General features: G+C 43.8%; 1 protein-coding gene across 2 annotated transcripts in view; it reads left to right on the plus strand.

Annotated features, from left to right (window-relative positions):
* Window positions 1–965: 965 nt before the first annotated feature.
* The window catches only part of smc6 (structural maintenance of chromosomes 6), a 41485-nt gene continuing 16619 nt past the window's right edge, over window positions 966–25831 (plus strand). Inside the window, exons 1-17 of one of the 2 annotated variants that reach the window (XM_063184224.1) lie at window positions 966–1171; window positions 4776–4929; window positions 5023–5140; window positions 9538–9643; window positions 10004–10140; window positions 10264–10325; window positions 10428–10508; window positions 11294–11395; window positions 13521–13640; window positions 14194–14286; window positions 14534–14680; window positions 15181–15269; window positions 15455–15619; window positions 16041–16219; window positions 17578–17779; window positions 18782–18896; window positions 20235–20398. In XM_063184224.1, the coding sequence (XP_063040294.1) occupies window positions 4798–4929; window positions 5023–5140; window positions 9538–9643; window positions 10004–10140; window positions 10264–10325; window positions 10428–10508; window positions 11294–11395; window positions 13521–13640; window positions 14194–14286; window positions 14534–14680; window positions 15181–15269; window positions 15455–15619; window positions 16041–16219; window positions 17578–17779; window positions 18782–18896; window positions 20235–20398 (2012 nt within the window). In that variant the 5' untranslated portion in view covers window positions 966–1171; window positions 4776–4797. Of the gene's footprint in view, window positions 1172–1213; window positions 1731–4775; window positions 4930–5022; window positions 5141–9537; window positions 9644–10003; window positions 10141–10263; window positions 10326–10427; window positions 10509–11293; window positions 11396–13520; window positions 13641–14193; window positions 14287–14533; window positions 14681–15180; window positions 15270–15454; window positions 15620–16040; window positions 16220–17577; window positions 17780–18781; window positions 18897–20234; window positions 20399–25831 lie in introns of those variants that run through there. The other variant, XM_063184225.1, reaches the window with a different exon arrangement.

A 25831-nucleotide genomic window follows, 5' to 3' on the forward strand; every position in this document is an offset into this window, starting at 1 on the left:
GGTTGATGGGGATGTCGTGCCGAAAAGTGAGTGCCTGCCAGAACACGAGTGCCCTCATTGAAACCAATGACATTTTTTGAGAGAAAATTATACAATTTCTTGCAGAATGAATTACATAATTTATGAACTAAAAATATGCTTATGAAACAGTACTCGTCCTGCACTTAATATGAGTTATTTGAATGAAACTGTAACATTTGTTATGACAATTCTTCGATTCTTTCATGGAAATAACACTGAAAGTGTAACCAGTTCTTTGTAATACTTCCAGAAGGAATGTAGATGCTTTATTGATAGGCTTTCCATCTTAAATTCAGATTTATCTGCAAAAATGGGTAAAAACTATCTGAAAAATTGGTCATCGGTTTCCATTGGTTTCAATGAGGGCACTCGTGTTCTGGCAGGCACTCGCTTTTCGGCACGACAGGTGTAAGCGCGCCCATTCACTATGAAATAACCTGAAGGCTGACATGACAAGCAAACCTGCATGTTAGTGTCTTGTAGGTGTGAAATGCCTACAGGCATTTAAAAAATGTAATTAGGCTAATTTACGCATAGGTGGTGGCACAACCGGGCTCACTTAAACACAACTATCCCACAAGCAGTTCATGTTAGAGTATATAGGCCTACTTCTGCAACAGCCCAATGATATGTCGGTTTGTGGTAATTTTCTCGGACACTCATTACACTTGCATGTCAGAGAATGGTTACCGCCGGGGTTTCAGCCCATAAACAGAAGCGATGCCGTTTGTCATTCCCTGATAAAAGTCGAGTTGACTTCAGATCTGAATCTTCGAAGTTGATGCAAATCAACATTTCCGTTGTTATATTATTCTAACACTAACTAACGTTGTCATTTCTATGAAAGACACCAATAGTTTATATTCACGCCTCGCCCCTCCTCCCTCAGCCTCTAGGATGTGTCTGTGTCGGTAGGATTACGGAACGTTTCTTACAATAGTTTTTGAAAAAAGTTTTTGATCGCCTAAACATAATTTATAGGTTAATAATTATCAAAACATGAACTTCATATTCCGTGCGCAGGCGCCATTCAAATCTACACTCCATCCGCATCGAGCCACAACACTACGAAACACGCCCACTTTCCATTGTAGGCTTGCTAGATTTTCACCCGGAAGTTTTAAAGATCCAGCGCAGTTCACTTTGTGCGGTAAGAAAAACATACAATATTTACCTATAGCGTTAACTTCAACCCATTGAGTTTGCCATGTATTCCATATGGTTTTTAATTAAGACATGGAATGCCGGGTTTTACGATGATAAAAGTGTTTAGCCGACGCGTTGTCGGCCTAATATCCGGCAACATTATATTTGATCAAGGGCCACCACCACAGTCACTCAAGAGTCGCTAACCTTCGAACCGTCAGTGTAGAAGACTGATCACGGGAACATCAAGCAGCTCGTGGTGGTTATCGACAAGTGTTCCATATGCGCACCCAGGCACCCTTCCCATGCCCTCTCCGCGCGCAACGCACAGTCGCTGGCTGAAGTTGAATTAGTTAACCTGCGAGGCGTTGGGCACACTGGCTTGTACTGTGTCTCCTCTCAGTTTCATGTAAAAGGGTGCATTTTTATTTGAAGGATATATTATAAAGTAAACTAGGTGCCAGTAGTTTGCGCCGATACGCAGATGCGCTTCCATGCGCCTGTTCCAGAGCGCAACTTGCCGATTATTATGGAGCGAAGCTACCATGACCTGTAGCCTGTCGGTAGGTAGAGCCCTACTACAAAACTGCGTGCTTGGGATGTACAAGCTGCCCTGCTGTAGTTACTAAGTTATCAGAGGGCGGACTGAATCCGTGTCTACCATGCGTCTGCATGCTATTGGTCGAAGCTCCAATCTATCAAAACACTCGTTCATCTTACCAGGAGGTCATGATGAGCAGACAAAGATGCTGGATCTGGAATGGTGCACTTGTGCACTCCAGCGTTCATGTTTTAGTGCGTATGGGGCATTAATTATGCACTAAAACACAGTGCCACAAGAGCACCATCTGAGACACATGCAGAGACTCTAAAAGTTATCCAGTCTCTCTGGCAGACATGCCTTCAGAGCACTGACCTTTTGTTCACTGTATAATGGCCAAATGCAATCACAATGGTAAAGAATAATTATATGGCATTTGGCTTGGAAGGTTAAATATGTTGGTAGTAAATGCAGCACAAATATGATCTTTTCTTCCTCTCCATCATCTCTTTGCATGCATTAGCACACACTAAGGTATTCTAATACAGTACATATTCACCAAAAATGTTAGAAGAATCGATCGAAACCCATTTGTAGGTGGGGGCCATGCCCTCCATCTTGCTCTTCTTGTCATGATATGGGCATGTTCCGTAGAAGCATTTGCATACAGTTGGAGATTGTTGAAGATTGTTGTGAGATCTTGATGCACCGCATGCTGAGAATGGGGGTCAGCTCTATGTTCCCACACGGTCCATTTGTCCTACAGCCTATTGGTCCCACATCACTAAGACTTTTTGATTCATTTGTAGGCCCATTGGTCCCACAGCCCATTGGTCCCTCATCATAAAGACTTGAGAATGCAATGTGGGAATGGAATTATTTATATCCCCGAAACGCGGAGCGTCTGGGATGTAATGGTTTTTATATCCCCGAAACGCGGAGCGTCGGGGATGTAATGGTTTTGCGTGCACCGCCGCGTCCGCCGCGTAAGGTCTTTCGTGTTAACGCGATAACTTTTGAACGGATGTTTGGATTTGTCCCAGATTTGGTGTGTGAATGTTCTAGGGTAGGTTCATGAACTGATTCGAGTTTGGAGGTCAACAATTTCAAGATGGCCGAATTCAAGATGGCCGAATTTTTGTTTGGCCCATTACTTCTGACCGGGTGGATGGATTTGTCCCAGATTTGGTGTGTGAATGTTCTAGGGTGGGTTCATGAACTGATTAGAGTTTGGAGGTTAACACTTTCAAGATGGCCGAATTCAAGATGGCCGAATTTTTGTTTGGTCCATAACTTCTGACCGGGTGGATGGATTTGTCCCAGATTTGGTGTGTGAATGTTCTAGGGTAGGTTCATGAACTGATTCGAGTTTGGTGGTCAACAATTTCAAGATGGCCGAATTCAAGATGGCCGAATTTTTGTTTGGCCCATTACTTCTGACCGGGTGGATGGATTTGTCCCAGATTTGGTGTGTGAATGTTCTAGGGTGGGTTCATGAACTGATTAGAGTTTGGAGGTTAACACTTTCAAGATGGCCGAATTCAAGATGGCCGAATTTTTGTTTGGTCCATAACTTCTGACCGGGTGGTTGGATTTGTCCCAGATTTCGTGTGTGAATGTTCTAGGGTAGGTTCATGAACTGATTCGAGTTTGGAGGTCAACAATTTCAAGATGGCCGAATTCAAGATGGCCGAATTTTTGTTTGGCCCATTACTTCTGACCGGGTGGATGGATTTGTCCCAGATTTGGTGTGTGAATGTTCTAGGATGGGTTCATGAACTGATTAGAGTTTGGAGGTTAACACTTTCAAGATGGCCGAATTCAAGATGGCCGAATTTTTGTTTGGTCCATAACTTCTGACCGGGTGGATGGATTTGTCCCAGATTTGGTGTGTGAATGTTCTAGGGTAGGTTCATGAACTGATTCGAGTTTGGAGGTCAACAATTTCAAGATGGCCGAATTCAAGATGGCCGAATTTTTGTTTGGCCCATTACTTCTGACCGGGTGGATGGATTTGTCCCAGATTTGGTGTGTGAATGCTGCAGGGTAGGTTCATGAACTGATTCGAGTTTGGAGGTCAACACTTTCAAAATGGTGGAATTTTTATTTGGCCCATAACTTCTGACTGGGTGGATTGATTTTCCCGGTAACTCCTTAATTTAATGGTTCACCATTTCAGTGAATCTACCATATCAGGTAGGCCTACAGTGTAATAACCAGTGTAACAATATTTAATACCATGTCATACTAGTGTAATACCAGTGTAAAAATAGGCAATACCAGGTACAGTGTAATAACCAGTGTAACAATATGTAATACCATGTAATACTAGTGTAATACCAGTGTACAAATATGCAATACCATGTAATACCACTTACACACAAATAGCCTACATGATATAAGTACAAAATTGGTACATGGTGTCACACTGGTATGACGTGGTATTAAATATTGTTACATTGGTTATTACACTGTACCTAATGTGGTATATCCACTGTAATAGTGAACCATTAAAACAGTGTTACCATTTGCCCCATTTTTTCCTTCATTTTCACAATAGTCATTTGGTTTTAAGCCTATGCACGTCATTGATCTATGTATAGATATTAAATATATTTATTTTATATTTTGTATTTATCATAAACGTTCATGAAAAGGTGGACGGGAGTGGTAGGAATGATTGGGGACTGGAAGCGTCGCGTTTCGGGGATATACCTTAAGCAGTCGAAGGCGACTGCACAGGCAGTCTAGTTTTGTTATTGAAATGAATAGAGCTCAGTGGATCACTGCTGTAAGAGGTACAGGGATGACGTTCTTGATGCGAGCTTGGGCAAACTGACTTTTAATGTTTGAAAAAATGGTGCAGTGTCACAGGAAATATTTGAAATTAAGATGTCCAGCAGCACGTGTAAAAGATTTCACACAAATCCATGTTACACATTTGCACATACAGTAACTGTCAATGAGGAAATTTACTGTAGTTGGGGAATATATACCTGGAGATTTTAATGTTCCTTCTAATGCCTTTAATGCCGCAAATCTTTTTTTTATGGGTTTACTTTCACAGATCGCACAATTTGTTCCTGGCCATGAACAAAAGGAAATCAAAAACAAAGCCTGAGGCAAAACCAAGCAAAAGTCTCAAAGTAGACAGACGTTCTACGCAAGAGGATGACTTTGAGGATGACGACGGTTTGGAGGACCATTCATTTTCCACCTCGGTACTGCTGCTACGCCCATGATGACCTGTGTGCAAATTCCAGGGCACTGGATTGTCAAATTCGACCATCAATTTCATATCTTTTTGATTGCAGAGTTTGGGAGATATTGGTGTCATCGAGAGCATTACACTGAAGAACTTCATGTGTCATCAAAACCTCGGGCCATTCCAGTTCGGCCCAAATGTGAACTTTATCGTAGGAAATAATGGAAGTAAGTGTTGACAGAGATTCTATTTGACATCAAAGTGTTTAACATTTGTTTTGACAAGAGAGCAAATGAGCAACTCTAACCAGCTTGTATTGGGTCATTTCACGTGAAATCAGACACTTTGGGACCCGACCGACCCGGATTTCAATCATACTTGGTGTGCCTTTTTAGTAGCAAGGTAGCACTCCAGAACTGCATTGGTTTGAATCTGACACTAATATTAAGGGAGAAACAGACTAGGAAAGGTTCACATGTGAGGGTAGGTAGGACACTATACATTCAGCCTTGAATATATCAGTCAGTGTTAGTCACAAAAAGATGCCTGTGGTGTTATTTGAAAGCTCTTTTCTGGCTCTACATATTACACAATCAGCTTGGAATACAACAACTCTCAGAATATGAATTATGATAAATTGAAAAATTTAAAATTGAATATCTAAAAAAACTATATTTTAAAATGGCCAGTTCCTTGTCCAAACGTAGCCGGCAATGTCATTAGCAACACCTCAAATGCTGGTGTTCGGTTCTTTATTCATTTCAGAGAGAATTTGACTCATAAATATGGCATCATACAGACCACTTACTAATAATATGGTAATACCATAGTAGCATCACATGACAAAACAAAAACAAAACAAAAATGGTCAGTTTCCATGGTCCCAGGTTTCAGAAACTAAGGCAGATGTCCATTTATACACACCAAATGATGATATGTGAATGTTTGAACATTCCTTCTCTGTGTACCTGTGTCATCTTCCCTTTACCGTACTTTAAATAGATAATCAATGGCTACACTCTCATTTTGTACTCTACCAGTGCATTTGAAGCAGCAGCTGTGTCTTTTGTAGATAATGTATAAGTACGTCCCGTTGCAGTTACAGGTTCCACTACCAGAAGCGCATCCTGATGATCCATGACAAGTCTATCTGGTCTGAAGGGAAAAGTGAAGGATGGAGATGGTCCATGAGGATGCAGGAAGTTCAGTTTCACCTCTCCAGTGCTCGACATACATTCCTCAACACATGCTAGCCACCAGTTGCCATCATATACAGCTACAACATACCCTTTGATGCTTGAAAATGTAACACATTCCTTTACTGAGCTCACTCTTTCAACTCTGCCTTCTCTGAATGCTGAAAATGGCCTAACTTCTACTGTGTCCATTGACAATGGGCATAAGCTGTGTAGTTTTTGAGTAACTGGAATAGTTCTTGCAGATTCCAACCTTTTCAACAGGTTCTCAGCTTCATGATGGTACATCTCTGTTGTGGCAAACTGGCAATGAGATGCACCATCATGAAGCTGAGAACCTGTTGAAGAGGTTTGAATCTGCAAGAACTATTCCAGGTACTCAAAAACTACACAGCTTCTGCCCATTGTCAATGGACATTTGGCCATTTTCCGCATTCAGAGAAGGAGTTGAAAGAGTGAGCTCAGTAAAGGAATGTGTTACATTTTCAAGCATCAAAGGGTATGTTGTAGCTGTATATGATGGCAACTGGTGGCTAGCATGTGTTGAGGAATGTATGCCGAGCACTGGAGAGGTGAAACTGAACTTCCTGCATCCTCATGGACCATCTCCATCCTTCACTTTTCCCTTCAGACCAGATAGACTTGTCATGGATCATCAGGATGTGCTTCTGGTAGTGGAACCTAACTGCAACGGGACATACTTATACATTATCTACAAAAGACACAGCTGCTGCTTCAAATGCACTGGTAGAGTACAAAATGAGAGTGTAGCCATTGATTATCTATTTAAAGTACGGTAAAGGGAAGATGACACAGGTACACAGAGAAGGAATGTTCAAACATTCACATATCATCATTTGGTGTGTATAAATGGACATCTGCCTTAGTTTCTGAAACCTGGGACCATGGAAACTGACCATTTTTGTTTTGTTTTTGTTTTGTCATGTGATGCTACTATGGTATCTCACTGTAGCTCACTGGCTGAACAGGTCATGTCTAGCACTCAATGTAAGTAAAACAGTGTCAATGTGTTTTTCCTCTGGGAGGTGCACCACGTCCACAATCTTAAACATTAGTATCCTTGACAAACCAATAAATCAGGTTACAGAGGTTAAATACCTTGGCCTAATATTGGATGAACATCTTAGATTTGATAAACATATACAGAAGATCAGCAAAACAGTTAGACTGAACTTATGCACTTTTAGACTAATTAGAGATTGTTTATCATTTGAAGCAGCAAATATATATCTGCATTCAATGATTCTCTCTCACCTTGGCTACTGTATAACTGCATGGTCACAGGCAGGTCTCACAGCAACAAGACCACTGGAGAGACTGTACAATCGTGCTTTAAAAATTCTAGCTAAAAGGCCAATTAGAGCTCATCACTGCGATGTTCAGCGGGATCTGAACATGATGAGCTTTGATAATTATATTGCTTTGTCAAATATCAACCTGATATATAAATGCCTGCATGGTCAAGCCCCTCAAGTGCTCTGTGACCTAACCCAACCTATACAGGCAGTTGGGAGGTCTACCAGGGGGGCTGTAGCAGGGAACTGTAGAATACCCCACCGTAAAACATCCTTTGGTCAGTCCTCGTTTTTAATTAAAGGTCTTAATTTATGGAATAATTTGCCCCCAGAATTCAAGGCCAATCACAGTCATAGGTCGTTCAGATGTCAGATGAAGGAATTTCTAAAAAACAACCAGATATGTAATCATGTGTGATTCTATGTGTGTGTTTCTAGAATGTGTGTGTGTGCGTCTGTGTGTGTGTGTGTGTGTGGTGGGGGGGGGGCGGCGTGGGGGGGGGGGCAGTTCAGAGTGTTGTGTGTGTGTGTGTGTGTGGTGATGGAGGAGGTGCAGTTGAGTGTGTGTGTGTGTGTGTGTGTGTGTGTGAGGGAGGGAGGGAGGTGGGTGGCAGTTGACTATGTGTGTAAGGGGGGGGTGCTATTGTACATGTTTTATCAAATTGATTAATTAGTGGATGAATGAGCGAGTGACTGTACATTAATATAGGATTAGGTATGTGTATGTATATTGCCTGTCTTCTTAGATTGAATGAATGCTTGGATGAATGGATAGGTTGTATTTTAAAACAACATTAAAACAGTTTTTTATATTTTACTTTAAAAGCCCTTCTAGGGACGGGCATTGGAAATTAGCCTATGGCTACAAATGCTATGATACTTATCTGTTAGGTTGTTGTACAGCCTACATGATGTGTATTTGTCCCTACTCAAATAAACCATAACTGAACTGATTTGAACTGTATTACCATATTATTAGTAAGTGGTCTGTATGATGCCATATTTGTGAGTCAAATTCTCTCTGAAATGAATAAAGAACCGAACACCAGCATTTGAGGTGTTGCTAATGACATTGCCGGCTACGTTTGGACAAGGAACTGGCCATTTTAAAATATAGGTTTTTTAGATATTAAATTTTTAATTTTTCAATTTATCATAATTCATATTCTGAGAGTTGTTGTATTCCAAGCTGATTGTGTAATATGTAGAGCCAGAAAAGAGCTTTCAAATAACACCACAGGCATCTTTTTGTGACTAACACTGACTGATATATTCAAGGCTGAATGTATAGTCAGAGAGAGTAGAGAGAGAGAGGTTCCATTGGCCCATTGTTTCCGGGTTCTATTATTGGGGGGGAAATCCCCCTTTAGGCAGACCTAGGCAGACCTAAGGACTGTTCTATTCAATGCTAGGAGCATTATGACACGCCCCTTTAGGCAGACCGGAACCTGGTCACGTTAGGTGCTCATAGAAACCTATTATGTTGGCATATCTCTATATACTTAAAGAATCTCTGGTATAGTGTCCTACCCTAAAATGTGAACCTTTCCTAGTCTGTTTCTCCCTTAATATTAGTGTCAGATTCAAACCAATGCAGTTCTGGGGTGCTACCTTGCTACTAAAAAGGCACACCAAGTATGATTGAAATCCGGATCGGTCGGGTCCCAAAGCGTCTGATTTCACTTGAAATGACTCTATTATAAATGGCCCAAGTCCTAAAGCGTGTTGTGATGTTCCAAGTGCATTAGGGTGCACCATAACAAGACTTCCTCACAAAAATGAACGTTGAAAAGGTAAAGGGCTACGGCAGTAATTTTCAAGACCCCATTTGGGGTTGCCTGGAATTCCAATGGGGTCAACTGAAATGTGATAATAATACATATCTAATATAACATAATAAGTATTTAATATTCTCTTTGTAACACCATTTACAAACTTGGACTGTCAGAAATATCTATAGGTTGAATACTCTACAGCTTATGTAACACAGTCATGTTTTAATTCTTGTTGTGAAAGAATGTGTATCGGATGAAAAAATGGGGTCCCATGCCAAAAAAGGTTGGGAACCCATGGGCTACGGGCTCTACTCACACCATGGCCATGTCTTTCCAGGTGGAAAAAGTGCAATCCTCACCGCCCTCATTGTTGGCCTCGGAGGCAAGGCAACCATGACAAACCGAGGAGTCTCACTGAAGGGATTTGTTAAAAACGGAGAAGGGTTAGTAAACATTGACCATTACCTTCGCACATGCATGTAGGCCACATACTGTGTACATAATTAATGTGCCATCTTGTCAAATGCATTGAGTAATTCAGAGACATACTCAGTTCTGAATGTCTACGTAGGTTTGTTGCTCGCCAGGACGCAATAAACAAGTCTTAACTATGGTTCTATACAGACACAAGTTTGTTGGGCGAAGTGACATTTGACACATTTTAGACATAGTCATTACAATTTTGGTGACAGTAAGGTTATAACATAGGCTCTGTGCAAAGGGGTTAAGGGGTCATATGCATGCAGGCATAATTGTCTTCATTCGCTGTATGCTATAAGAGCCTATGGCGTTACTATGTGCAGCCATGCCGATGTTACCGTGAAGCTACGCAACAGAGGAATCGATGCCTTTAAGGGAGAAGTGTATGGAGACTGCATCATCGTTGAGCAGCGCATCGCCAATGATGGGTGCAGGCTGTGCAAGATTAAAAATAAATCTGGTAAGTGAAGGCAGGCGACCAGTGATCCATTTTTTCCAGTCTCTCAAGATTTTATGTGGTTTCAGTTTATGCAATGACTATGCATGTGTACATTGTTTATCTATCTGTCCCGGTGGCTTTTAGGCCAGATCATCTCCAATAAGAAGGAGGAGCTGATGTCTATTTTGGACCACTTCAACATCCAGGTAAGCCACGCTGTCTTATTGTTCATGATGTTTACTATTGTTCTGTACATCAATAGTCTCATGATCACATCCTGGAATTACGCAAATCCTCTCTCTGCTCAGGTGGATAATCCAGTTTCCATCCTCAACCAAGAGATGAGTAAACAATTCCTCCACTCAAAAAGTGAAGCTGACAAATACAAGGTAACAGTCCAAACTTTTATTTATTTATTTATTTTTCCAGGCATTTGTATTAGCCCCTTTCACGGTGATGACGATCAATTTCTGTTTTGAAATGATGTAACAGGATAAACAACTACCGGTTTGAGGCTTTTATGCAGAGAAAAAGTGGTGTCTGTGAATATATGCTCTGTGCTCTTAACCTGGTTCTCACACGATGGTTGTTACCAACCATCTGGAGCATTGTCAATCGAACGCTTAGCTGTGGAAAGGCCTGGGTGTGTTCAAAACAGCTGGAACTTGATTGGAGAATTCATGTGGCTTTTTTGAATCACATACTACTTCAGCCACTGACGTGTATATATCCCGCCCCGCGATTCTGATTGGACAGGCTGTGAAATATCTGATTCCATTCGGGCTCGTCTAAGATTTCCAGACCCTCGTGCGAGCTCACAAAGTTTAACGAAGATGCACGAAGCACGAAGGGTCTGCGTGAGAGCCAGGCTTCTTTGCTGTGGCCTTTGTGAGCTCATTGGTGGTGGTGGTTGTTGTGGTGGTGGTGGTGGGTTTGTTATTATTTATTACTTAATCACTTTACTGTTATTGGTCCTCCATCACTTTTTCTTGTCCTGTCTTGCACTTTGATGTCAGTCTGTTAATGTCAGTCCTGTGTATGTCTACGTATGTCCTCTCATAGTATAGAGAGAGCGAAAACGTAATTTCAATTTCCTTGTATGACCTGTGCATATGAGGAAAGAAACTGACAATAAAAGCTGACTTGACTTGACTTGACTTGACTTTGTGTGCAGTTCTTCATGAAGGCAACGCTGCTGGAGCAGATGAGAAGGGACTACATTCACATCAAGCAGACAGAGGACGTGACACGCGACCAAGTGGAGCGGCAGGAGGAGGTATGACGGAACAGGCAGGACAAAGATGTGCCTGCTTGTTGCTTATCACGACCCAGTAGTTGAAAAAAGTGCATATATGAAGAGAGTAAATCGAAAAATGGCGGTGAAGATCATGTTTTGGCAGATTCAAAGAATGCGCTTTAGACAGACAGACAGACAGACGGACGGACGGACATACCCTCTTATAGAGATGCTAGGACACATCTAAAAACACGGCGGTGGTGGTGATGAGTTGATCTTGGGGGTCCGGAGGGCGAGCACCACATGGGTCTTGTGGCTTGTAGTGCACACACACAGTCTACGGCTGTTTCCCAATGTCCAGTGTTGCTAGGATGTGAAATGCCCAGTGATTGGATACTCTTTGGTGAACTCTGTGAAGTATCCAATCACTGGGTGTCCTTGCAAGGCTAAAACACTGGACATTGGGAAATAGCCTACAACTCTCCCTCTTTTGCTCTTTCTCTTTCTCTCTCTTTCATTCCCTCTCTCTCTCTCTCTCTCTCTCTCTCTCTCTCTCTCTCTCTCTCTCTCTCTCTCTCTCTCTCTCTCTCTCTATATATATATATATATATATATATATATATATATATATATATATATATATATATGTTTAGTTTAGTTTAGTTTATTTAGTTTAGTTCAACAGGGACCATGCACAATACACATTGATTACAGAAGTAAAAAGATGGCTTGTGCCAGATTATAGCTATATAGCTAATTTCCATTTGCAGTCCCTGGACAGGTAAAACAAATATTAAAATACAATAACATAGACAAGATATAAACAAGTAAGCACATCCATAGGCCATAGGTCAAACACACACACACACACACACACACACACACACACACACACACACACACACACACACACACACACACACACACACACACACACACACACACACACACACACACACACACACACACACACACACACACACACACACTAAAATGGCATACAGTGTGAGTAATATTTTAAAAACATATGATTAATGTTGACAAGACTGGTTGGTTAATATCCATTTTTTCACACCCCTTGAGAAGGCCTGATAATCAGTAATACTTTTTAAGTTACTGGGTAGACTATTCCATGTTTTGGTTGCCCTGAAGGAGAAGGCTGACTGAGCAAAAGCAGTTCGTCGGATTGGGAGACTACAATCACCCCTAATGGTGGATCTTGACGTTCTGCTCATCAATTCAGAGCAGGGTTGAACAAATGTTCTTAGGGGTGGGGGTGCTGCATTGTGAATAATTTTATGGATTAGCCGCAGATCAGAAAATTGTATGATGTTTTCATATTATACTTGCTCAGTATAGGACAATGGTGGTACTGAAAAGATCTTCTATCTAGGACCTTCAGGGCCTGCTTGTATAGTGAATCAATGGATTTTAAGACAGTCTTGTTGGCCTGGGACCAGCTTGATAAACAATAATGCAGGTGGGTGGGTCAGAGAGTTACGGATATGTCTAAAATTTGATATGCTATACTTTACAGTATTACCCAGCTTTTTAATGTGTTTCTTAAAACTAAGAGTAGAATCTAAGGTCACACCTAAATATTTAAACTCATCAACATTATTTAGCTTTGTTCCATCAACATATATGTCTGGAACAACATTTAGTTTAAATCTATTGTGAAAATACATTGTGACAGTTTTGTTGGTATTTAGTGTGTATATATATATATATATATATATATATATTTATAATACACCTGTCGCTGATGAAAATTCTATTCTATCTAGGTTCTAAGGTTTGTTGCCCAGACTAGGTAGCGATTATGTGCTCAAACCTTTGCTTTTGAATGTTGCTTTTGAACATTAGCCACCATAAAGTGGTGCCGACCTTATCATGACACTATTTTGCCCAAAATGTAACGGTGTCATCTAGGAATCATAAATCCCTTTTTCTTCATCAATTTCATAGTCATCTGATCAGCAGGTTTTTTGGGTATTATTGCTTAAAAAAACAATCAGACACAGAGACACCAGAGCCGTATATCTTTATTAACGGCTCTGAGAGAACCCCCCCCCCCCCCCAAAAAAAAATAACAAAAAACAAAACAAAACATAAAAAAGTACAGAAACACCAGCCTTTCACCAACCTTTGCATCACATTTCAGTGCCTAAAAGACCTGAGGCAAGACTATGTGCTGAAGAAGGAGAGGTACGACAGCCTGGCGTCTCTGGACGAGATGAAGAAGACTCTGGAGGGGCTGCAGAGGAAGATGGCTTGGTGTCTGGTGGGTCTGACTGATGGAAACATCCTCATCCATTGCCCTTTATCAGTATTGTGAAGTTGTCAAGAGTATTGAAGTGAATGGGACTATTGAAGTGAATGATGAATGTCCGCAACACTGTCAAGCCTGGCTCAAACTACACGACTAGCGATTGTGTGTCCGATTTTGGCGTCGGGGTGCACCGCACACTAGAAGAGAATCGCAACTGTCAATCTTGTCGCTGCTCGCAGTCACCGAGACAATGCCCGACGTTCTATTTCCAGTCGCAAATATCAAACACTGTTTGATTTCTACGATTTGCGATTGGCGACTCTTTGAGCTGCCAAAGTTCTATCTTGGAACGTCGCTCACGACGAGGAAATCTTTCCCGACAATCGCTTGCGATGGTCCTGGGGGGTAACGTTCCAGCGATTGTCGTAAGGGGGGTTTTCAGCCGAGAATCGGCGCGATAGTCGTGTAGTTTGAGCCAGGCTTTACTGCTCCCAGATTTTTTTTAATGGCACTTTAAATGTGCTTTAAATGGCACTTTAAATGTGCTCTAATCTTCTCGTTTCAGGTGAGGGAGAAGGAGTGGCAGATTGAGCATCTGAAGGAACAGATTGAAAAAGAGGGTGATGGCAAATTTGAAGAAAAGCTTCTCCTCTGTCAGGTATGTGGGGTTTGTGTCAGTAATGCAGTGAGTAATGAGTAAATAATGAAAAAGTTTATCAGTGTTTGGATTAAAAAGGGATGACTTAACATGCACTAAATAGGCAGTAAGTACTATGAAACGATGCTAGGGCCCACTTACAAATGGTTAGCTAAATAAGAGTTGGAAATATCTAGCATTTAAGTCTCTAGTATTTCTATCTATTGTGTACACGCAATGAGATTGCGTCTTGTTTCGTTCTGTGTAGGCCAAAGTCACCCAGGCTATGAAGAAAGTTCGTGACATCCAGAAGAAGCTTGAAAAGGTCCGTGATGAGGACACGTCTCTGACCAGGGACTACCAACGGTTCAAGGAAGAAGTGAAGGCCAAAAGTAAAGAGCAGAAAGGCCAGGAGGTGAGCAGCGTCTCTCTCTCTCTCTCTCTCTCTCTCTCTCTCTCTCTCTCTCTCTCTCTCTCTCTCTCTCTCTCTCTCTCTCTCTCTTTAAGTTGTACGTCCACAACAGTTGTAAAAGTTACGAATTAATATTTTTCACACTTTTAACTGTACAGGATAATATTTGCAATTTAAAGTTATTGCTCACAATTTCTTCTGCACTGGCTGTCAAAATGTATTGAAGAAAGCAGTATCTAGAGGATTAATCCATTGTGTCCTGGAGCGACATATACGCTGCATTCAAGTTATTTAGATTTGGGTAGTTTTGCTAAACATGTGAGTATGTTAGAGCTGAATGAACACATTCTCGTGCAAAATTAAGGTTCTAGCTTTTAAATGCAACTTATTTCATGTTTTTATGCGCTTCGGAGGCTGAGATATTTAGGTTTTAAAAGGGAGAGGGCACCTTTTCCATAGGTTAAAATGGGTTAAGTCTATGAATATGCATCTTTATTTCCTAGGTCGTGTACTTTCGAGCAGAAAACAAACTCAAGCAACTGGAGAAAGAACAGTGCCTTCTCTCAGAGAGAATACACAAAATCAAACACAAGTACGTATGCAATAATAACCAGTTTTCTTATTAATTTTGCATTGTCTGTCTTGTGTTTGAACTGCCCCTTTTGAAAATGGCCAGGCTGTTAATTTTGTCTTTGTTTTGCTCATTTTGAAAAAAACAACGCAATCAGTCTGATTAGGTGGGTCGTGTCTCAAGTGTGTGTTCAATTCTGTAAACAGTGAAAGTCAAAATGTGGAAGTGGAACGCAACAAGCGTTTAAAGAAGATGGCCGCCCTGAAGAAGCTACTGGAGAAACACGAAGCCCAATCAGCCGCCCTCAATCAGGAGCTGAAGGATAAGCAACAAGCTCTGTTCAAAGGCAGAGAGGAGTTCGACAAACTCAGGTGATGGCAAAAACAACCAGTAACAAGTAACAAATTGACTGACGCTTGACAGTCACTCAAAAGAAAAGCTGAGAAAAGACATCTTTCTTTTATACGACTTACACTGGTTTTGCATAAGTTATCAATTATGTGAGTCTTATGTGAGTCTTATGTGAGGCTGTAAATTCGGGGGGTTTAAAAAGTATATCCAACGGATGCCAACTAGCTGAGTTTGGAGTGGAACATTAGTTTGCTGTGAGGCTGTGGGTGTTGAGTCCTGGGGGAGTGCACAGGATGACCACAGTTGCATTTAACATTCCCTGTCTTGTGTCTTGTGTTTTTTCCCTGGACATACAAAAATAACGGTGAATTCTGAAGACTTTATGGGAATCAATTTTGGTTTCAGTTTTGTCATAAAAAAAGAAATCTCTTTTCCTGACAGCATGGAGGAGAAGAACATCAAGGTGGCTTTAGAAGCCAAACTGAAGAGGAAGAACCAACTGCTAGCCAGCAGGTCCAACCGTCTTCGGATGTTTGGGGAACGCATGCCGGAACTCATAGAGTCCATCAATAAGGCGCATGCCCAGGGACGCTTCAAACACAAACCTGTTGGACCAATAGGTAAAAAAATATATAACTTGGTGATCATATTAAGTTGGAATATTTTTTGAAGATATGGAAATTCGCATAGAGCAAATGCTGAAGTATGCTTGTTGTTCGTACATGTGACTTTGTGAAAAGCATAATGAGACGTAAAGAGATGACATAAATCAAAAGTTTTTTCCACTTTTTTGAAAGTTGTGAAAATGAAATGAAAATGAAAATGAAATTAAATGAAAGTGATTTGTACAAAAAATTAGTAAATCATGGAGTTTGGGTTATGAAAGAGTCCTGGGGCCTTTACTAGGCAGCTGGTTCAGGAGTAAACCAGGATAAGCTAAGAGGTAAAGAGCCTGGACTCTTCTATTAGATCAGGGGTGTCAAATGTACGGCCCGCGGGCCGCATCCGGCCCGCCGGAGGGTTCCATCCGGCCCGGATGTAAAAATAAAAAAAAAAAAAATATATATATATATATATATATATATGTTTTTTTAACGTTTTTTTTTTTTTCAATGAAATAATCGAAATGCGCAATTACGCCCCTCGGGGCAAAATCGAGACCTGCATGACATTAACCCAATGGTCCCTCTGTTAAACTGTATATATGTAGTAAAGTGCACATCACACTTCTATTTATGGTGAATTTGTACTGTAACAGGCATTTGATAAAGCTCATATATTATAGACCTCATATATAGAGATAAAATGTTAATACTTCTTATTCATATTGTATTGGTATTGGTTGTAATTAAATAATGAATATAATTGGATTTGTATTGGTTCCTATTAAGCTGAAACTGGAAACGGGATGTTAGAATGCGTTAAAATGCACTAAATTACATCTAAGAAATACAACATTTTCTGGGGGAAAACCCTCAGACCCCCACCAAAATGAACTGTCCCATATTTAATTCATTGACAGTTGGCAATGAATGAATGAAGTCAAGGAAATTTTGCATAGGATTATCAGTATTGCATTGCTTTCTACATATTCAACACACTTAAAACGTGATAGTACTGAACACTAATCCTCTGCTTTACGTTTTTTTTTTGCGATGATGTTACTAATGCGGCCCGCTTGAGGTCCACATGGGTTGTATGCGGCCCCCGGACCAAAATGAGTTTGACACCCCTGTATTAGGTCATTTACCTCTTATCTTATCCTGGTTTACTCCTGAATCAGCTTCTTAGTATACCCCTCTGCAGGTTGCTGCATGTCGGATGGAGGAGGGGCTGGGGGGGTTAAGCACCGGTGTCACTTTTACCCCTTGTGCACTTTACTTGAAAATCTGCTGCTACTAAGTATTGTACCCCAAACACAATTCCGTTGTCTTTTTTGACAATGACAATAAACTCTTGAATCCTTGAATCCTTGAAGGGGCCTGCATCTCGGTGAAAGAGCCGTCTCTGACGGTGGCAGTGGAGAGCTGCTTGCGGGGCTTCATGAAGACCTTCTGCTGCGACAACTACAGAGACGAGAAGGTCCTGGAGGAGCTCATGGCCCCCCACTTCCAGCGGAGCTCTCGACCGCAGATCATCGTGTGCCCCTTCACGGAAAACGTCTACAATGTCCAGGGCAGGTGAGCAGACTGTAGTGTTTTTTTATTATTATTATTATTTATTTTTTTAGATACTTTTGACTTTTCATGCATTTATTGGGAGAGAGTGACAGGAAAATTAGTGGGAGAGAGAGAGAGAGAGAGAGAGAGAGAGAGAGAGAGAGAGAGAGAGAGAAGGATATTTACTGTATCGCATTATAGGTGTAGATATTTATTATATTGTATTTTATTTATTATATTGTATCACTGAGCCATGATGGCCCCCCCAGAGGCCAGTTTTGAACTTCATACTTCATTATTACATGGATGCTATTAGATGTTTGCTTCTCATAAGTCTCACAGAATTCAAATGTTCAAATGCACGACTGGATGATGCCATTGTTTTAAATGTGAACGCAAAAGATGTGCGCACTTCACAGTGGCACAGGTGCTGGACTAAATAAAATGACTGAAGTAAAGGATGATCAACAACTGTTAATGCTCCCAGATTTTTTAATGGCACGACGTTTCGTGCCGCAGTCCTTTTTCAAGTGCAACGTTGCACTTGAAGAAGGACTGAGGTCCGAAACGTCGTGCCAATACATCTGGGAGCATTAACAGTGTTGCAAACATTCATCCTTTACGCAAGGGTTAACGTTCAGCGAGAAGGTCGCTACCGTGGAATAGCAGCACGACAGAGAGAATCTTTAGACCCCGACGCGGAGCGGAGGGGTCTTGTTCTCTCTGAAGTGCTGCTATTCCACAAAGCGACCGACTCGCCGAAAGTTAACCCGCTTATTATATGGATATACTTAAATGATTCACACATGGCGGGGACATTTCTTTAGGCCTATTTAATGTTAAGATTGTTGCTGCGCAAAACAAAACAGTGCCGTTGACAGCGGTCTGTTATAGACCAACCCGTCCGTTATCGAAAAATAACAGACGTGCGAACGTTGGGGAGCCCCGTTGAAATGAATGGAGCATTCGACCGATGACGTCACACCATATAATAATATTGTTTAAAATGTGTCCTGCCAACAGAGGAGTGAAGCACCCCGAGTTTCCGTCGGTGCTGGACATGATCAGCTGCACCAGTCCTGTGGTCACCAACTGCCTGATTGACATGAGGGGGATTGAGTGCATCCTCATCATCAAAGTAAGTGCTGGTTGGAGATCTCAAGTTGGTGGTCGGTTTTCTGAAGTTTCATGTCGGCCGCCAAACTGCATTGGAAATTTGGTCGCACTATCAGTCATGGGTGAACATCCCAGAGATTGCCGGTTCGACTCCCGACCCGCCAGGTTGGTGGGCGGAGTAATCAACCAGTGCTCTCCCCCATCCTCCTCCATGACTGAGGTACCCTGAGCATGGTACCGTCCCACCGCACTGCTCCCCACTGAGGGCTGCCCCCTTGCAGGGGTGAGGCCTAAATGCAATTTCGTTGTGTGCAGTGTTCACTTGTGTGCTGTGGAGTGCTGTGTCACAATGACAATGGGAGTTGGAGTTTCCCAATGGGCTTTCACTTTTTCACTTCAGCCTATATGCATGTTCAGAGGGTTAGATGTTTGGCATTGTCAAGTCAAGTCAAGTTGGCTTTATTGACCATTTCTTTACATGCACTGGTCATACAACGAATTGAAATTACGTTTCTTACTTTCCCATGCAGATATAGACACACTTAGGTGTAGACATAGACAGTACAGACATAGACAGTACACCTAGATTACCTATACAATACACGTTCAGACATTTAAAGTGCAAGACAGCCTATATGTTCAGAGGGTTAGATGTGTGGCATTGCTGGACTCATCTGCAATATACTGTATTATAGAGCAGTGTTTCCCAACCAGGGGTACGTGTACCACTTGGGGTACGCGAGCATACTGCAGGGGGTACTTGGAAAAAAATAATTTTAACAAATGCATGGAGCATAGTCACACTGCAATAGAAAAAGTGATGTAAAACATGAGTTAGGCCGGGGTACTCATGGCACAACGAAAAGGCTTAGGGGGTACATGACACAAAAAAGGTTGGGAAACACTGTTCTAGAGCAATTCATAGACATTCAAGTCTTATTTGTATCATATAAACCACTGAGTGTTGCAGATTTTGTAACCGGAGCGTGTTGTGGAAAAACGTATCCGAATTTGTAATACACACAGTCCAGAACTTGCTTTGTAATTACTGTATTTGGTGTGTTCCATAGTAGATGGGGTATGGATCATGTTGATGTCTTCATCAAACCTTCCTTTAACAACGTGGTTGAGCGTAGAACTAGTCTCACCAATTTCTGTGTGTGTGTGTGTGTGTGTGTGTGTGTGTGTGTGTGTGTGTGTGTGTGTGTGTGTGTGTGTGTGTGTGTGTGTGTGTGTGTGTGTGTGTGTGTGTGTGTGTGTGTGTGTGTGTGTGTGTGTGCGTGTGTGTGTGTGTGTCTGTGTGTCTGTGTGTACATGTATCCGTATGTGTTTGTGTATGTGTGCATGCATGCAATGCCAGGACACCGCTATGGCCAGAAAGGTGATGATGCTCAACAGGCCGCCGCGTAACTGCAGGGAGGCCTTCACTGCGGAGGGGGACCAGGTCTACACCAACCGCAGCTACGCCCCCGAGAAGAACGTGCTCATCAAGTACCTCGGGGGAGACCCTGAAGCCGAAATCCGGCAAGTAACATTACATGACACGTACATTACACGTACATTACACTTGCATTACACTTATCGTCAGACGATTTTATAATATCCAGGGTTTAACCCAGCACATAATAGTTAAAGTGATCACCTTGATAACATACAGTACATTCTGCCACCTTAACTACGTAGATCCCCTGAGAAGATGTTGTTTGCTAATGTATCGTTTGTGAATGTTATTACTGTCGTTGCATTGCAATAATCATAGACGTTACTTCTTTTGGGAGACTGGGAACCTTCAACCTTCCCATATCATTTCAAGACCAACTCCATAACTATTTGGCTAAAGCTTGTGATTTTGCCGGTTTCATTTTTTATTCCCTCCAAGTGATTAATGGTCAGTGCAGGTTTATTCTTAGGCATGAGTGTAATGAGTTCTGGTGATGATGAACCTGATAGCTGTTTTAATGAGAGCCAGCCTGGTCTATTTTTAGCATCAAGGTCGTATGATTGACCTTATAGTCTTCCTTTCCTCCTTTTATGCCGCCTTTTTTGCCGCCTTTTTTCCCTTCTGTATCCTAGTGGCTCTCAGAAAGTCAAGATCTGCCGTGTGTTATTTCCTGTCATAAGCACAAGTTGTGGATTAGCTTTTTTGTTGTATGGTACTAGGTACTTTTAAAAATGTTAAATAGGCATCAGCTTGTTTTGAGTAATTAAAATAAAACATGCTTGCTTTTACATTTTTCAATCATATGTTGTATATGTTGTGTATGAGTATAAAGCACTGCTTGGAAACAAACATTAGTTTCACACCACGGATATGGCGCATCACCTGCTGGGGTCAAGTGCTAGGCAATGTGCTTTTTGATATGTGAGAAAGTGCCTCAGTTTTGGGTCCAAATCGTATTTTCTTGTTCTGTCGTGACATTATAATAAAGGTGGGAGGGAAGTGTATTGTCTGTTGTAGCTGTATGACTGCTCTGATGCAATAGAACGATGTGTCTAAAGATTCTCATTCATTCATGTCATATGTGACCAGCCACAGGACCACAAGTATGGGGCTGCCGTGGCCTAGTGGTTAGGGAGGTGGTTTGCAGGTTCAAATCCCACCATTACATCTCCCTGCACCTCTATCCATGGCTAAAGTGCCCTTGAGAAAGGCACCTTACCCCACATTTCTCCAGGGACTGTACCCAATATCCTTACCTAAAACAGCTGTAAGTCGCTTTGGATAAAAAGCGTTAGCTAAGTGTAATGTAAAAAAGTAGGCCCAGGGACATATTGAGTTAATCATAGATTCTTAAAGTGTAGATTCTAACCTATACAATGACACCTTCGACATGGCAAAAGGCATGAAGAAAAGGCGTGAAGTTGCCCCTTTAAAGACAAAATGCATGCTTACTGTTGCATGCTGTTTTATAAAGTACTGACCAGCATCTTCAAGACCTCAATTTTTACATTCTGCAAAAAATTAAAAATCTTACAAAGAAAAAAAGAAGGTGATTTTCTGTCACGGACCAGACAGAGGAGGACCACAGTTGCGTCACGTTAGATGGTTTTTATTTACTTTTGGGGAAAAGGGAAGTGGAAGAGTCCAGGAGCCTGTGTGTGTGTGCCCCCCAGTTGCAGAGAAGCGTCGCAGAAGCCGTGGTGGATGGTCCGGAAGTCCTGGGGGGGGAACACACACACAACAGGGCAATTAACAGGGGGCAGAGGCACAGTTCAGGGCAATAGCAAAATCGTTGTCGTATGGCAGAAGGCAGGTCAAATTTACCGGGCTAGAGGAAGGAGCAGGTGTCGAGGACGGAAGGCAGGTCGGCTTTCAGGGACTGGAGATCAGGCAGGGTTTCAGAGCGGGTCCGGGTTCGTCAACAGGAGTCAGAGTTGAATTGCCAGGGAACAGGAATCTGGAGTGTGTTCGAAGACGGTCTGACGGAGAGGAACTGAAAACCAGAGCTTTAAATACAGGGGTTAATTGCAGAGTGAATGTGGTGCAGCTGGCTGGCCAATGAGGAGGGAGAGTGAGAGCAGGTGTAGCAATGAGCAGATTAGAGTGAGGACAGGTGTCACAATTAAGCAGAGCAGAGTGAGCAGGAGGGATAATTGAAAGCAGTAAGTGCTAGTTAACTGGGGTGGGGAGAGAGACCATGACAGAACCCCCCCCCTAAGGGACGGCCCCAGAAGTCCCAAGAGCAACACCACGTCGGGGGGGTGGAGGGGAGCCGGAGGAGGGCTAGAACTCCTCCGAGCGGTCCGAGTGAGCACCCTCATCGTCGGAGGGAGCCGCAGGGTCGTGATCAGGGGGCAGGACAGGTACAGGGCCAGGGTCAGACACAGGACAGGCAGCCGGGCGGGAAGGACGGTCAAGGGCCCCCCTAGGACGGCCCCTACGGATAGCGGGTTGATCAGGGTGCAGACGGTGGAAGTCGGCGATGAGTGTCCGGTCCACAATCCGACTGGCTGGTACCCAGGTCCTCTCCTCAGGCCCATAGCCCTCCCAGTCGACAAGATACTGGACGCCTCTACCTCTCCGTCTGGACCGAAGCAGGCGTCGAACCGTGTACACCAGCCCACCGTCAACAAGGCGAGGAGGAGGGGGAGGAGGTGTCACGGGGACCAGTGGACTTTCATGCACTGGCTTGACTTTCGAAACATGGAAAGTAGGGTGCACCTTCATGGACGTCGGCAACTGGAGCCGGACTGCGGTTGGGCTGATGACCCTCTGGATTGGGAACGGGCCGAGGAATCGAGGGTGCCAGCTTACGGGAGTCCACCCGCAATGGCAGATCCTTGGCAGACAGCCACACCTTCTGGCCAACACGGTAGGAGGGTGCCAGTGACCTTCGGCGGTTAGCCCCAGTGGCATAGCTGGCAGCCGACTTGAGTAGCGTGGCACGAGCTTGCGACCAAGTACGGCGGCAACGGCGGGGCACAGGCTAGGGCAGACGGGCAGGAAACATCACCTTCCTGGCTGGGAAACAGGGGGGGCTGGTAGCCATACACACACTGGAAAGGTGACATACCAGTGGCAGAGCAGGTGAGGGAGTTGTGGGCATACTCTATCCACATCAGTTGTTGCGCCCAAGCCTGGGGTTTGCGAGAAACCATGCACCTCAGCGCCTTCTCCAGCTCCTGGTTTGCCCGCTCGGATTGACCATTGGACTGAGGGTGGAACCCAGAGGTGAGACTCACTGTGGCCCCCAGAAGATGGCAGAACTCCTTCCAGAACGTAGAGGTGAATTGTGGGCCCCGGTCAGAGACAACATCCCTTGGCAGCCCGTGTAGACGGAAGACATGATCAAGAACAGCCTGGGCAGTCTCTCTGGCGGATGGCAGTTTTGGGAGGGGAATGAAGTGTGCCATCTTGCTGAACCGGTCAACCACTGTGAGAATGACAGTCATCCCACCTGATGGTGGGAGGCCAGTTACAAAGTCCAAGGAGATGTGGGACCAGGGTCGTGTGGGCACTGGTAAGGGCTGGAGTAAACCAGCAGGGGGCCGATTGGAGGACTTGTTCTGAGTGCAGATGGGGCAGGCACGGACGAATTCTCTAACATCCTTTCCCAAAGAAGGCCACCAGAAGCGCCGTTCAAGGAGGCGGCAGGTGCGGGAGTTGTGTCCCCACTGTATGACCCATGACCTCAGATTCTTCGGGACGAAGAGACAACCATCTGGGCACGCACTGGGACTGGGGTGGTCGCGTAGGGCCTTTTGAATTTCTTCCTCAACATCCCAGGTCAGGGCAGCAATGATGCAGGGATTGGGCAGAATTGATGCAGGTTCCTGGGAAGGAGTATCATCTTTCTGAAACTGACGGGAGAGGGCGTCTGGCTTGGTGTTCCGAGAGCCTGGACGGTATGACAGGGTGAAGTTGAATCTGGTGAAAAAACAGGGCCAGCGGGACTGTCTGGGATTAAGACGTTTGGCATTGCGGATGTACTCAAGGTTTTTGTGATCGGTCCAGACCAGGAACGGGACAGTGGACCCCTCCAGCCAGTGACGCCACTCTTCTAGGGCAAGCTTGACGGCCAGCAGCTCACGGTTTCCAACATCATAATTGCGCTCTGCAGGTGAAAGCCGTCGGGAGAAAAAATGCACAGGGGGTGCAACTTGTTGTCCTCTGCCCGTTGAGAGAGTATGGCCCCGACTCCAACGTTCTGAGGCATCCACCTCGACGACGAACTGCCGGTCTGCATCCGGCATCTGGAGGATGGGGGTAGTGGTGAACCGGGCCTTGAGGTATGAAAAGGCTGTGTTGGCTCTGGTGTCCAGAAAAAGGGGTGTTTGATGCTGGTCAGAGCTGTGAGGGGAGCGGCGACGGAGCTGTAGTTCCGGATGAAATTCCTGTAGAAATTGGCAAAGCCAAGGAATTGCTGCAACTTCTTCCTATTCTCCGGAACAGGCCAGGATGTAACTGCCGAAACCTTTGCAGGGTCCATCTGAATGTTGCCCTCAGCAACAATGTATCCCAGGAATGAGACAGTCTGAGCGTGGAACTCGCATTTCTCCGCTTTGACATAGAGGGAGTTCTCCAGGAGTCGTTGAAGGACCAGCTGGACATGACGGGTGTGCTCAGACAGAGTTCTGGAGAATATTAATATGTCATCCAGGTACACGAAGACAAATTTATTCAGCAGGTCCCGCAGCACATCATTCACCAGAGCCTGGAAACACTGCTGGGGCGTTGGTGAGGCCAAATGGCATTGCCAGGTACTCATAATGGCCGGTGTGGGTGTTGAACGCGGTTTTCCACTCGTCACCTTCTCTTATTCGCACTAGATGGTAAGCATTTCTTAGGTCCAGTTTGGTGAAAATTGTGGATCCCTGGAGCAGCTCAAAAGCAGAGGTGAGTAAAGGCAGAGGGTACCGGTTCTTCACTGTGACATCATTCAGGCCTCGGTAATCAATGCAGGGGCGAAGGGTGCCGTCTTTCTTTCCCACAAAGAAGAACCCGGCACCGGCAGGAGAAGAAGACGGGCGGATGATCCCAGCTGCCAGGGAGTCCCTGATGTAATCCTCCATGGCTTTTCTCTCAGGAGGAGATAGAGAGTAGAGGTGGCCTTTTGGGAGGGAGCAGCCCCAGGAAGGAGATCAATGGCGCAGTCGTACGGACGGTGTGGGGGCAGAGATGTGGCTTTGGTCTTGTTGAACACCTCTCTGAGGCCATGGTAACATTCAGGAACATTGGAAATGTCAGGGGCCGTTCTGGGGGGTACTGAGCTGGGGGGCAGCGAGGCTGCTCGCAAACAGGTCAGGTGGCAGTCAGCTCCCCACTCTTTTACAGTTCCAGAGGCCCAATCAAGGTGAGGATTGTGGAGACGGAGCCATGGGTAGCCCAGGATTAGGGGTTGGCCTGGAGAGCTGAGCAGGTGGAAGCGGATGGTCTCTTGGTGGTTTCCTGACACCCTCATAGAGATGGGGGCTGTGATGCTGGTAACTGTGCCAAGTACATGACCATCCAGGGCC

The sequence above is a fragment of the Engraulis encrasicolus genome, chromosome 19 (genome assembly GCF_034702125.1).
Source record: "Engraulis encrasicolus isolate BLACKSEA-1 chromosome 19, IST_EnEncr_1.0, whole genome shotgun sequence".
NCBI classification, from domain to species: Eukaryota; Metazoa; Chordata; class Actinopteri; order Clupeiformes; family Engraulidae; genus Engraulis; species Engraulis encrasicolus.